Source organism: Hypomesus nipponensis, chromosome 9 (assembly GCF_054491055.1).
Source record: "Hypomesus nipponensis isolate SF chromosome 9, ASM5449105v1, whole genome shotgun sequence".
In the NCBI taxonomy this organism is placed as follows: Eukaryota; Metazoa; Chordata; class Actinopteri; order Osmeriformes; family Osmeridae; genus Hypomesus; species Hypomesus nipponensis.
The window spans coordinates 5,903,312-5,917,500 of NC_140369.1; the positions used below are offsets into that span (position 1 = coordinate 5,903,312).

The window sequence follows — 14,189 nt, forward strand, 5'->3', positions numbered from 1 at the left end:
GACTAACAGTATGCAAGTAGAGAGAAAGAGAGACGGCAGAGAGAGACAGAAAAGCAGAAAGACACAGGGAGAGAAAGATAGAAAGCCAGATGTCTGAACACTGGAAGCAGACCAGTCTTAGCACATTGTTTACAGTCTAGTTTGATGGAATTAATCATATTTCCTGAATGGATACTTTAAGGAATACATTCAAAAACTGGACGGTTAACATCTGGACTCAATGTGTCATTACTGGTTCCAGATGACCAATTAGACAGGAGCTTTAGTATACAGTCTATCAAGCCAGAGGGTAAATTCATTTAAGGTTTTTAAACAGTATATCAAGATGAAACGTATCTTAAACAGAGGAGAAACAGAGCCCCTGAATGTTTGGGAAAAGTAAGGTTTGAATCACCAATCTCTGTTGGCAGGAACCCAAACATTTACAACTGGACAAAGAATACGTCATAAAATCTGAGTTTACTATTTCTGCTATTTGTATCAAAACACAAAAAGTTAAAGTGGCCAAACTATTAGAAAGGGTTAGGTGTCGCCCATTGTGTTAATCTACTGTGAACATTTCACACTACAGGAATGTTTCTCTGTGCATCAACAAAAGACGTCATAATCTTGTTCAAAGGAAACCAGTGTCTTATTTCCTCGCCATCAGTGGCAGTGTGTCAGACTCTGTTTCAATCAAGGTCCCAACCAAAACCTATTATGGAACTGATTATTCCCGGATGCTTCCGTACAATTCTTTGTAACAATAAAAAATAAATAAATCCTCTTTTGTATCCCAGAACACTCTTCCGTAGACACACATACACTGTAAACACACAAACACACACACAAACACTATGACACATAATCTTTATTTGGAAAGCAAAATGACTGTTCTCAATTGGTTTCTTACTTCCTGTCTTCCCTGTCTGAGAGCCCAGCTGGTCAAACCTGATTTGTCAGTGGATTCTGGAAACTGTAGAGGTTGCTGTAACACTGCACCCGGATTGGTGGATGAGACTTGTGTCTGCTGTGGTGGATCTTAGAATTGAATAAAAATCATTACTGATTGAACAGTTTGTTTAAGATTTGTGACGGTGAGAACAGAAGATAAAGAGAAATGTGATATGTCACTATCATTTCTGTTAACAGTCACATGATTTCAAAGAGCTTGTGTTTTTTATGCCATTCTTTCAGAACCTGAATGTCAATACAAATGTATAATGAGTCATTTGGTGCTCTGGTGTTTTGAAAACAAAGGAATTACATACAATATGGATTGCAGACACATACTGTAGAGCCTGTCGTGACTAGTGGATACAATCATGTTAAGACAAAAACAATAATTCCAGATTGGTACTACTATTAGTCACAACAGCTCATGATTAGATTCACACAGCAAGGAACACCCAGCCAGTGACTCAGAGGTGTCCAGCCAATCACAGACTGATGGTTCATGGAGAGGTTTAGGTTGTTTTATAGGGCAGGTCTGTATAAAGTAATCATTGACAGTTAATTGCCTCTTTAACATACATGCATATCTGTTTTATCTGGTGTATGTGCTTAACAGGAAGTCTCTCAGACATGGGGGTCACCCAGTCGAGACTACAGGTAGACTACTGGCAGGCTAGTAGATTAGAATCACCTTTGGAGTGATGTCATCTATCAGAATATAGGCGTAGATAAATGAACTTGTTGATCACAAGGATGTTGTTTACCAGATATGCAACAACAAGAGCTTGTGCTCTGTTTAGAGTATTACTGTTCAAATACTTGTTGAGAATGGCATGTTGTGTTATTATTCATCACTCATCCATGTGACCTTTCCAGAGCAAACAGATGAATAGCACACACACTACAAAGACAGCTCTTCCTCATTTACCAGTCAAAGGAGTCGGCCGAGTGGAGCTAAGATGAGACCTGGGTGATAGGAGTGGTTTATGTGTTCTTCAGTCAGTTGGGCAACACACTTAATCCTTAATGATGAAAAGGATCATAACACACACATGCATGCATTGAGACACTCTCATAAACACATACAGATAAAGTAGCCTACAACTAAATATGCTATTTATTTGGTGCAATGAGTTTGAACAATCCAAAAGTTGAATGATAAACTGTTCTGCTGTCTCCATAAAGGCTTCAATAAGCTTCAGAACTGTAATCCCTCTTTGTTATCTAATTACTTTATCCCCCTTGACGGGAGGAGGAGGTGGGGGACGCTCTTAACAGAATTGAGGTTGAACATTTGGGCGTAAAGCCTTCCCCCCAATGCGCTGCTATGGAGAGGGGCTCCGGGGATGGCCAGGTTTTCAATTTCACACATCATGTGAGCAGAGAGGTGGAGCTTTGTTCCGTTGAGAAGCTCACAGGTAGCTAGACACAGGTGTGTATTAGAGAGAGAGAGAGAGAGAGAGAGAGAGAGAGAGAGAGAGAGAGAGAGAGAGAGAGAGAGAGAGAGAGAGAGAGAGAGGCGGTGTCAATGAAAATATCAACAATACAAAAAGCCCCCGGGAATACAGACGCTGTCTTGAACGGGAACTAGAGAGGCCACATCCATTTCGGTTTGGTCCACACTATTTTCATTTGTGAACTTCTTGTAAGTTACAGGGGCAGTGGAGCAATATTTTCGTCGATTTCCGTGCTGACGAGGCACAATGCAAAACACGGACCAACTGAGGCCCGCGCAAGGCGGGCGCAAACCACTGGGTAAACTTGCAACCCGGTTGGAAGAGGTAAAAAACCCATGGAGACAGGGCTCCATTCTAGAGCTGAGCCACAACGAAGCGGCCCGGTTGGCAACGGACGCACTGCTGGAGTCCGGAGAGAAGGATTACCGTCGAGTTCTGACCCAGGAGAGGGAGTTGAACTTTTTGTCGCCGCTTGAAATTCGTTACATTACTGAAAATGTTGCCAAGAACTGCCCTACTGACAGCAGCTCGAACGGGAGCACCGACCGAGACTTTGGGGAGGGGGATGCAGTGTCCGAGCTCACCTCCGGGACTTACTTCCCTATGATGTCCGACGAGGAACCACCAATGCTGGAGCTGGGTTGGCCTGAGCAGCCACTTCGCTATGGGCCCTCAGAAACACAGATATACTTCCAGAGGGACAAGTCACACAACATCAAAGACATTATCCGGTCATTGATAAATAAAGCAAAAAAGGTAAAATAAATAGATTAAAGTGAATCAACCATTAAATTAAATGCTTGGATGTTAAAAATGTTTTAAATGGGGTGATTGTAGGCCCACGACTTTCTTGAGATGAGCTCGTTCTTGAGAGATCCTAAAATGCTGATGAGTCAAAAAGTAATTTGACGTGAGCATGTGCGTTTGGAAAGATAATATTCCTATCTCGTTTGGCTTCAGAAAAGTTGGGCTTGTCTAGCCCTGCACTTATTAAAGGAGTTCAATATGTTGATAAGGACATGGGGGTATTTAAATAAGCCTTTGAAAGATTTACATTACATTTAGTCATTCAGCAGACTTACAGTAAGTACAGGGACATTCCCCCCAAGGCAAGTAGGGTGAAGTCCCTAGCCCAAGGACACAACGTCATTTTGCACTGCCAGGAATTGAACCGGCAACCTTCTGATAAACAGCCCGATTTTTAACCGGTCAACCATCTGACCCACCATGACTCAAGTTTCATGTTTTGTGTTCATCCTGATCTAATTGCTGACACTTCTTAAGCGGAAATGTCAGCAAGGTTTAGTATAAAGTGTATAACACAACTTGGAAATACATTCCATTCACAGGTCACATAAAAAAATAAATAAACAACTGCAACATTTGTATATATTTACTATGTAACAAATATTTTGATACTAGGCCAGCTCTTCCTCGGTAAAGCACCATAAGAAGAGTGTTGGGATTTTATGATTACTCAGCATTTCCCTGTGTGTGTTGCAGGTGATAGCTCTTGTGATGGACCTGTTTACAGATGTGGACCTCCTGTGTGACCTGATGGAGGCATCTAGCAAGCGCAAGGTCCCTGTCTACATATTGCTGGATGAGAAGAACCTGGACTACTTTGTTGACATGTGTTCAGCTCTGGACATACAGAACTCTCACCTGGGTGTAAGTGGGAGTGACGACGGCTGTCTGGATGATGTGTGTGTGTGTGTGTATGAATGTGGAGAGGGGGCAGGTGTTAAGTTCCTTATAGGGTTTATTGACATAAGACGGAGAATTGACTATGTGTTGGAGACTCACTGCATGCATTACATGTGATACAATCAATCCTGCCCCACTTGTGACAGTGTTTTGTTACGATATAAAAGGCGATGGTTAAAGGAGTTAAAACTACAGCTCAGATTATTTAACCTTTTCATTCTCAGTCACAGTGATGGATGAAAAGATGTCCACACTCCAACATATGAACTAGTCCTGTATGGCTGTTCTTGTGTGTGGGTGCGTGCGTGCATGAATGTGTGTATGCTTGAGTGTGTGCAAATGTGTGTGTGTGACCGTCTTCTAAACCTGCTTGTCTCCTCAGAACATGAGGGTCCGTACTGTATGTGGAGACACGTACTGTACCAAGAACGGGAAGAAGTTCACAGGTCAAGTCCAGGAGAAGTTCATGATCATTGACTGTGAGGAGGTCATTGCTGGCTCATACAGGTGAGAGGGGACTCAGCAGTGCCATGTTATTCACTACCTTGGACAAAACATGCTTTTCTTTCAAGCGCTTAACAAATAATACTTGGTGCTGAAGAATGGAGCACTGTATGTGAGAATAAAGAGGAAGATGTCATTTTGGAGATGTTTTTTTTTTTTGTGTAAAGCAAAAATGTAGTTTAAGCAAGTAGTTGAAAAAGTACGATTTTTTAGAAAATCAAGGAAAGAAGTTCTGAGTTCTGTATTACGTAGGTAGGTGCCAGGGAGTGGTCTGTCTTTTACCAGCTACACACGATAACATCTGAACTACAAGACTGCTGTAACAACAACATATATCAAGCACAATATTGTTTAAATGTTTAAATGTGCAAGTCCGGTCTGTATGCATCTTGCAATGTGCATGATCTAAAATAGAACGAACACAGATGGTCAATTTTGCAGATACCATGAGAATTTCTTTTATAAAGAATGTATAAATTGTAAATGTAGCAGACACTTAAACCTTGTAGAGGTTTTGGGAATACAGTGATGGATTTCTTTGTCTGAACTGCGTACAATACCCTGTTTGTGTGGATGGCTGCTGTAACTGAACCTGGAATCTTTTGAAACAAACATACCTGAGCAATAACCATAATTATAGTCAGCGTTCACTAGCAGTGAGTAGTGAAGGGACTGGAGTGCATGTAACAACGCCTCTTTCAGAGATACTGTCTGAACAAGAGAAACTGGAGTGCACATTCACTCCTTCACGAATAAGTCAACTGTCACTCTCTTTTATAACGCTGTGTTTGCAGTTCACACTGAGAGAGAGAGAGAGAGGGAGAGGGAGAGGGAGAGGGAGAGGGAGAGGGAGAGGGAGAGGGAGAGGGAGAGGGAGAGGGAGAGGGAGAGATGGAAAGAAAGAGAGAGAGAGTGGTCAAGTGGAAGCATGCAGTGCTAGTGTAATATAGGTGTGATTGGAACTACTGCACAAACATGGTCTTGTGAAACCCTTAGGGATTCTAGCAGCTTAGTGGGGTCTAGAGAGAGCTGAAGGCCATGTGTGTACGTCCTACAATCTGTGCTACACTACACTATAGCCCTGTTTGGAGACCTGTTTGTTGAAAGGTTTTTCTGACCTATAAAGTGTTGAAAGGTTTCATCAGGAACCATCTAGACTGTGGTCTCTTCTGTAACCAAACCTTACACTGTTCTATAAGACTGTATAGATAGCAAACAGCATCTTACTGAGCTGTTCTTTTTTTCTTCCAGATGGTTCTATATGCCACCCTTTTGTTTTATAGTGTCGATGAACCTGACCCAAGCTAGATCAAACAGTCTCTGTTATATCTGCCCTTGTATCGTTCCAGCTCAGTGTTTCTGTTCAGTAGTAGACCAGGTTTTAGTGGAGGTTACCGTGATCATGAGCAGAACGTGTTTCACCTGCCAGCCCGGGTGGTGATGGTGTGTGTCACCACACCAAACAGGTGTGTGGGCGGTAGGAAGGGTGGGCAGGGCTCCCAAGGCTGACAAGGCTCAGTGTTCAAGCATGGTTCTCCAAGTGTGAGGCTGGTGATGGTGTGCCAAGGTATGCTTAAGGCGAGCGGCAATACGTATTTGACTCTCGAATTACATTTATTGTTTTTCTTGCGAAAGACTAATTATACCCAGACCAGGAAGTGCCCTCATACAATACTCACTTCCTAGTAACTTCGAGGATGTGTGCCAGGACTTCTTAAGAAAACAGATCCACAAACATTGAGGGAATTGTAGTAGTTGTCTACAAAATACATAAAGGCATCATGGTTATATGATCCCAGTGGTTAGGGAGCTAATTTGACTATCAAATGCTCTCATTGCGTGCCTTAACAATGATTACTTAACACTCAGTTAAAGCCTGACTCATGGTTTTTGACACAGCTGGAAACTAAAATCTGTCTTTCGTGCCAAACCACAAGTTATCAGTCTGCTAAACTCTGGACCAAAGTAGTTCTGGTTAGTCGAATGGTATTTAAACTAGCCCTGGTCTTTTTTCCTTTGGCTATTGGAGTGAACTTGCTTTCTCTCTCTCTCTGTGTGTTTGTGTACTTTACATAAATGTGCAAAATGTTGCGGTGTGTATGCGTGTGCATGTACTGTATGTATGTGCCATGTGTGTGTATGTATCGAGCTTAGGTCTCCTTGTCAGCCCAAAGCAGATAAGCTGTTGGTGATTCACCACCATGACAGAGTTTATCCAGGAAGCTCTAACACCACGCCTGTATGTTTCCTATTCAGATTAGAGAGTTGACCAGTATCAAGATAGCTAAGCTAATTGGGCACTTTACTGCAGACAGTTTTATAGGTTTAAAGTTGTCCCTCCAAGCACTGGTATCTTGTGCATTTTGCTGTGTAGTAAATAGAACACTGAAACTATTGTGACTGTCAGTTGTTAGAGAGATATCTATTTATGCCACAGGGTCTACATTGTCCTCAATATTTAGCTGATGTGATTGTTGTTTTTTCCCCTCTTACTGACCCCTTCCTGTTTCCTGTCTTCCTGTTTCCTGTATTCCTGTTTCCTGTCTTCCCGCAGCTTCACGTGGCTCTCCGCCCAAGTCCACAGCAACATGATGATGCACTTCTCAGGACGCATCACCGACAGTTTTGACCGGGAGTTCCGTTGCCTGTATGCAGACTCCCAGATCATAGACTGCTTCCACAACCCAGAGGATGAGGGCCTTCCCAGCTTCCCCGCCTACCCCGTCATGACCTTCCCAGGCATGGACTTCCTCCCCGATAGGTCGAGGGAACGGGAGAGGTTGTCTTCAGAGAACTCCAGCAGCCAGTCCAGCAGCAGCATGTCCAGCGTGAAGGCAGCGCCCGGGACGGCACCAACCGTGTACAAGGTCACGCAAGGTCACGAGAAAAAGGAGGGGACGAGCGCACACCTGAGCCCCGAGAGGAGGGGGGGAGGGAGCGGAGGTGGGCAGAATCCCAGCCCTCCTGGCACCCGAATCAACGGAGCCAATCACAGCCCGGCTCATGAACGCCCTGCGCCCGGGATAGGCCAATTGAAAGGGATTGACTGGACAAAACCCAAAACTCCAGATTTCATGCGTCCGACAGTTGGAGGGACAACGTCAAAGTTCCAGGCGCTAGGTCTGTATGACCACAAGCTTTTCCAAACCAGTCCTAACCCGATCTACACGTCCCATGCACAGCAGTCCCCCGTGGTCGAAAACAAACTCACCCCTAACAAAAAGGCCCCGTCAAACCCTCTCCTCAACAAACTCACTGACCTCTTCATGTCCCCCACCAAGGAGAAGGACTCCTACACATTCCACAGGTCCCCACCCCTCAGCACAGCCTGGGGGGGCCCAGACCTGTCTCAGACAGAGCCCGAAAGCCAGCAGAGCCCCCCTCCCCCCATCTCCCCCGTGGGCATCATAAACAGGCAGGACAAAAACCGAATGACCCTGGGCCACAGCAAACTGGACTTGGTCAACCACTACAACCAGATGAAGTCCAAGCATGTGTACAGCCGCTTTGAGCTGAAGAACAACAACTGAGGGTGGAGTGAGACCCTGTTGTGTGTGCGTGTGTGTGTGTGTGGTTCTATGTTCAGGGCTGGTTAAACCTGCAGATGGAGCCTGAGTCGGTGCTATGGGAAGTGTGGGTGTGGGTGCACCCTAAATATTTCCCACCGCTCCAAGGGATCGTTCCTTACTTCACACCTGTGTCATCTCCAGTGTCTGTTCTGAGGGTTTTTTAGCGGGTAATTAAAAATTGTGAACTGTGCTTTCACTGTCCCGGCCCGTCCCACAGGGTGTGATAGAACACGACATGGAAAGGTACACAGTACAGAATGTGCCTGCATTTTCTTGCCTTTTAAGCTGCAGGTATGACAGACAGGCCTGTTAGCCTTGCCTTTTCTACCTTTACAAAGATAAAGTCTGTGTGTCGTTTTTACATTCCTCAGTTTCCTAGCTGTGTAGCGATTTTTTTTAAGCTTTGGTGATACTATGACATCCCAGTGAGATAGTAGGAATGTTCATTTTTATCAGGAGTAGTCTTCCATACCGCTTGTTGTGGTGGTGCACAACATTAATAGTCACGTCTGTTATGACCCTGACAGTATCCACTCAAACGTTTTCAGACCAAGATCATTGCATTCCAGTGTATCGTCATTCTTTACCATACACTATACCATCTTTATTTGCTGAATTTATGTTGTTGAACTTTTGACCAAACACACAAGTTTAAAAGCTTTGTTTCATGCCTCTGTGGCCTGATTCCACCCTCTTATAAAATCGAATGCAGGTATATATATGGAATGAGACTCTGGCATCAAAACACGCTCATGCATTGATTTAGAATCACAATAGTGATGTACAGGGGGTTTATTTACATATATTCTGATATAAGAATATACAATAACAAATATAATATATTTTTTATTTTCAAACAACCATTGTCTATGGTCCAGATAATTAATGACTACTGTTGGTTATGTAGGGCTTGGCAACACTGTAGCTATCATAGAGACAAAGCTCATCTCGGTACATTAACGTCATTTATTTTCTACACAAAATGTGAATCTTAGCTTGTGTATGTACTCTACTTAGATGGAGAATACTAGGTGAGACGAGGTTTGTCTTTATCTTAATGTTGTTTCTGTTAAATGTGAGTGTGTTACTGTTACAAAAGATACACCAAGATGTTAACAGTTACTAGTGTACAGTACAATAATGCAATAAAGATGCTTGATTGGGACTGAATGATGTGTGTGGTATGGTGCAGGTCTACCTACGCTGAATACTAAATGCTGAACACTAAATGCAGTGCTAGTAAGTTGCATCTTATAACCACATTACTTTAGCTCTCATCTACAAACTACAGTAGCATCATTTTCTTTTCTAAGATATATATTTTTGGGCATTTCTGCTTTATTAATAATAGTGACAGTTTGAGAGAAACAGGAAAGGTGTGAGAGAGGGGATGACTTGCTTGCCAATGTCCCCGGGCAGGAATCAAACCTGGGTTGCTGCTGTGTGTTTTTACCCGGTGAGCCACCAGGATGCCCCAGAAATAACATTTTCATGGTTGACAAGTCACAGTGGCTTTTGTCCAACCAGACACAGATACTAGATACAGTAGCTCTTTAGCATCTATGCGTTTTTCTGAAATTACAGGAACAGTTGATGGTGATCTTTCTTCCTGGTTCAGTAGAAGAAAGACCATAACACCTGCTTCATCCTACTTCCTGGTTTAATACAAGGGGGAATTGAAGGCGGGTATTTTCAGTGACCCAGAACAGTTTGCTGATGAAGCTAGATTCTGGGTCACCAGCCTGCCAGTCTGGAAGATTAGCTATTAGGAAACTTTGACCTGTTTCACTGGCTGTTACCACAGCAGTGACTCCCTGTGTTTGACTGAATGTTACCAGGGCAAAGCAGGTTATTGTGGGTGCGTCTCAATACTCTTACAGATTTAAAGACACACGGCAGGTAATGAAAGTCAAACACCTTCAAGGGCAGTTGAGACAAAGCCCATGCTCCAACTGACCGTTACCATGGAGGCCGGGTAACAGTGCTTCTCCTGTCCGTTTGTAGGGCACGCTGGGTAACTCGATCCCCTTCGGTCTCGTGTTTCCGAACTGACCGCTGTCGGTCGTCAGCCATGGTGACGACCAGCTGTTTGGAGATGAGGAGGGCCGGTCTTAAGGATTCAGACAGACAGAGAGCTTCAGGTTGAGTAACCGGGACGAGGCAGCAGCGAGATGGGGTTTCACTCAGTTCTATCGCCAGAGATGTACAAAGACTCTACTGAGCTCTTACCTTTCAACTCATGTATGAGCCGTACATTACAATAACAGAATTGATCAGTAGACTACTGAATGAGGAGGACACTTTAAGCCCAAGTGGGGTTAGGAAGAGTGTGGGTCAGTTCACAGCCTTTGAACTTTTCTTCTGGCCTTTCAGAGACCAGGGAACAGACCACTCGGGCTATCTGACTACAGTTGCTTCAGTCTTCTCGCGTCAACGGGGGCTGAGAGCAGAGCAGCAGAGCGCACGTTGTATGCGTCCTCCGTTACACATCAAAGCTGATAATTAAACATCCCTACTGTAAGTTATTACAGTGACATGCAACCAAAAAACCGTGACCTTGCGATGTGTTATTTTCAGGAGAAAGGGTTCGCAGACAGGCTTCCTGTCTTGGCTCTAGGGGGTTCTAAGGGATGTGTGTGTATGTTTGTGTATGTTTGTGTGTGCGTGTGCATGTATGTGTGTGTGTGTATGAGTGTGTGTGTGTGTGTGTGTGTGCGTGTATGTGAGTGTGTGTGAGTGTGTGTGTGTGTGTGTGCGTGTATGTGAGTGTGTGTGTGTGTGCGTGTATGTGAGTGTGTGTGTGCTCGCGGGTGCATGGAAGTCCCAGGGCTGACAAACAGGAACAGGCCAAGTGCAGTAACACTAATCTGGATTTAGAAGTCTTTGTCTGAGCTGGGCTGGTCGAGGCTGGAGCTCAACCTGGCTTTGTTCTGACGAACGTCAGTGTATTTTGTATGTCTTTAAGTGTTGTACAACAATACTGAGTAGATCGCAACAAAGGTAGACTAAATATAGCACTTTATGAAATAAATCACAGCAGCTACATTAAAGAATTGCCACCAACTGCAGATTGTGGAGAACAGAGTACAGGAAAGTAGAGCAGAACATGGAGTAAAGAATAGAGTCGAGTAGACTTGTGCAGAGAGTCTACAAAGTACAATATATTAGAGCATAGAGCAGAGTAGAGTAAAACCCAGAAGAGATGAGTCTCGTGGTGGTTATTTCCCCCAGGGCGTTTTCATGCCCAGAGTGTTTTTCTGGTTTCAGCTTTCTGTTGGTTTCACTCTGCCAACCCTCAGCAGATCTCTCACAACTATTTCTAGTAGCTACCTGGGGTGCGGTGGATTCAGTTCGCTCTCATGCACACCTGATGGCCTCTGTTCGCAGTGAAAGAGGTATAGTTTTAAGAAGTGCCATTGAAGCCAGATCTAAATCAAGCACACCTCACACTGTGGGTTGGACCTGCCCTGGACGAACCACAGCAGGACAGAGAAACAGCATTCAGAGTGTACAATTGTATGTACAATTCCGACTCCACATCTGCTCCGGTGAGCTGCTTCTGTTCAGTTAATCCTCATCTTTCTTTTCTTGCTTTGTCTCTCATTCACAGTTAAGCTCTAACAGCGCTGACTGGTGTGTCACCCTCAACACAAACCCATGCGTCAACACGTACAGCATGCAAACACACACACCCACACACGCACTCACTCACACTGTCACACATTAAATACACCTTGTTATCATACCTGGATACACAGTACTTTGAGCTGCAGATAAACTCAGGCAGGTTCATAATTTCAGCAGTGGAATGGCAAGGGGGGGGGGGGGGGTTGGCCAGCTGTGTGGTTGAATTTGAATGTTGTCTGGTCAGATACATCTGAGATAATATTGTTTACCTAGCAAGGTGAGTAGCCAGATAGTATCAATGACACACACAAACCCGTACACACAGACACACACACACACACACAAGCACACACACACACAAGCACATACACACACAAGCACATACACACACAAGCACATACACAAATGCTTGTGTGGTGAAGTGACTGAGATTAGACAACAGATGTGTGGTAAGTTGTCTGGTGTGAATCACAGGGATATTTTTAGTTTTGGGTCTCTAACTGATGCACATCAGAAGACCAGAGATGATTCACACACGTCAGGGATGGGTGGGGGGTATATCGGGAGGGAGGGAATGATGGAGAGAGAGAAGACAGGATGGGGGGGGACAGGGATGGATGGAGGAAGGACAGGAGGAAAATGGGCAGGTGCACAGGAAGACAGACAATTATATAGTGAGATGGGAAAAAAACTACTGTGTCGGTGTCCTGTAGTCTAATAGCTGCTGACACTGGGGACATGATGTGCCCTTTGAGAAACCCACCCCTCTCTCTCTCTCTCTCTCTCTCTCTCTCTCTCTCTCTCTCTCTCTCTCTCTCTCTCTCTCTCTCCCTCTCTCTCTCTCACTCTCGCTCTCCTTCTCTCTCTCTCTCTCTCACTCTCGCTCTCCTCTCTCTCTCTCTCTCTCTCTCTCTCTCTCTCTCTCTCTCTCACACACTGTCTCTCTTTCTCTCTTTGTTTCTCTCTGTTCCTTCCTCCCACTTTGGAACGACAAGACAGTTGATGAGTCTATACTAAGGGTACAAACGCTGTTCTTTATTATTGGTATTATAATTGTAGCTTGATGCACTTAAACCAAACTGATTATGACAACAATGTAGACCAACCAAAACAAAGACATGGAGGCCTGTATATATCCTGTATGATGCATAATTTGTAAAAAAAAAAAAAAAAAAAAAATCCTATTCCTATTTCCTTTATACGGTACAAAACTGGAGACCTACAGGAAACAGTAAATGAGGGTAACTGGCTGCAGTAGCTTACACCAGGCCTCACGGGGGTTGATAAAGTGTCCAGGCTGTGCTGATTTGAACTGACAGCTCCCAGAGATGCCTGTCAGGAGGAACAGGATTATTACGTAACAGCTGTACAGTATGTCCATCTTCAGACTGGCAGCAGACCTGTTAGCACTCAACTGGCTGTCGCTAACCTCCTGTACAGCTGACTGAATGAAAGTTTCTGCTGTGCATTGAGCTGCCTGACTGACTGACCGGTCTGTCTGAGCTCTGCTCCTACCAATCTCTGACCAACAGCATTTGTGATGTACCTACCTGTCTTTCTCAACTGTACAGCACCTTTTCCTACATCTTGAGAATGCCTTATACATCCTAACCTCGTACCATTACAACATGTCTATATTGTGTTGTGTTTGTAATACAGTAAACTACCACAGGTGACCTGACCAATACTGCACAGTGGACAAAAAGTACGTTGAAGGAACATCATCCTATCTTGACAAGTACAGTTTGTTCCTAAAGCTACAGTTAGTGTAGTAGCATTGACCCCGGTTTGACAGGAACTCTTGATTTAGCGTCCTCTAAAGCCCCAGCAGCCATCTCAAAGTGACAACCGTCATCCAAAACGCACCTCAATCTGTCCATGTCATCAACAGGTTTAACTGCATGCCGGCACTTATGAGTTTCTTCAGGAGGTGACACTGGTTGTCACTAACACAAGATAATCCACATATTTCAATTTTAGGTTCCTGTGTGTTTATTGTATGCACCTTCCTGCCAAAGCCAAAATTCTTTTTCTGTGCAAACTGTCATGGCGATCAAATCCCTTTCTGATTCTGATTCTGATTCTGATTCTGATTGGGAACCTGTCTGATAGAACATTGCTTACGTCATCCATACGTTATGCAATACACACAGTTGGCCAACTTACATATCTAAAGTCTTCCTCTCATTCAGTAGTTCATTGTAAGCATGTGGCATGGGAACATGTCATTTTTTACGAGGTTCAGGGCCCTGAGAGAGTCACATGCAGAGCGGGGTGGGTGAGATAGCACAGTCCTCTCTGTAGGAACGGGTCTGTACTGTGTGACTGTGTGATGCTGGCGAGCCTGGGGGACTATAAACTTTCCAGAGAGATAATGGGAGCAGGGTTATGG

The 14,189-nt window shown here is 44.3% G+C and overlaps 1 protein-coding gene across 1 annotated transcript; it reads left to right on the forward strand.

The window, feature by feature from the left end:
• Positions 1 to 2,516: 2,516 nt before the first annotated feature.
• sack1c (scaffolding CK1 anchoring protein C) lies at positions 2,517 to 9,335 on the forward strand. Its single transcript, XM_084704089.1, has 4 exons — positions 2,517 to 3,146; positions 3,894 to 4,061; positions 4,480 to 4,604; positions 7,156 to 9,335. Exons 1-4 carry the CDS (start codon positions 2,637 to 2,639, stop codon positions 8,129 to 8,131), a joined length of 1,779 nt encoding a protein of 592 aa, XP_084560215.1. The 5' UTR covers positions 2,517 to 2,636; the 3' UTR covers positions 8,132 to 9,335.
• The last annotated feature ends 4,854 nt before the right edge of the window (positions 9,336 to 14,189 follow it).

Excerpts from the sequence above, each read along its gene's own strand:
- sack1c (XM_084704089.1), top strand. The coding sequence starts at position 2,637 with ATGCAAAACACGGACCAACTGAGGCCCGCGCAAGGCGGGCGCAAACCA. Across the intron at positions 3,147-3,893 it reads TGATAAATAAAGCAAAAAAG|GTGATAGCTCTTGTGATGGA; the intron begins GTAAAATAAATA and ends TGTGTGTTGCAG. Across the intron at positions 4,605-7,155 it reads GTCATTGCTGGCTCATACAG|CTTCACGTGGCTCTCCGCCC; the intron begins GTGAGAGGGGAC and ends GTCTTCCCGCAG.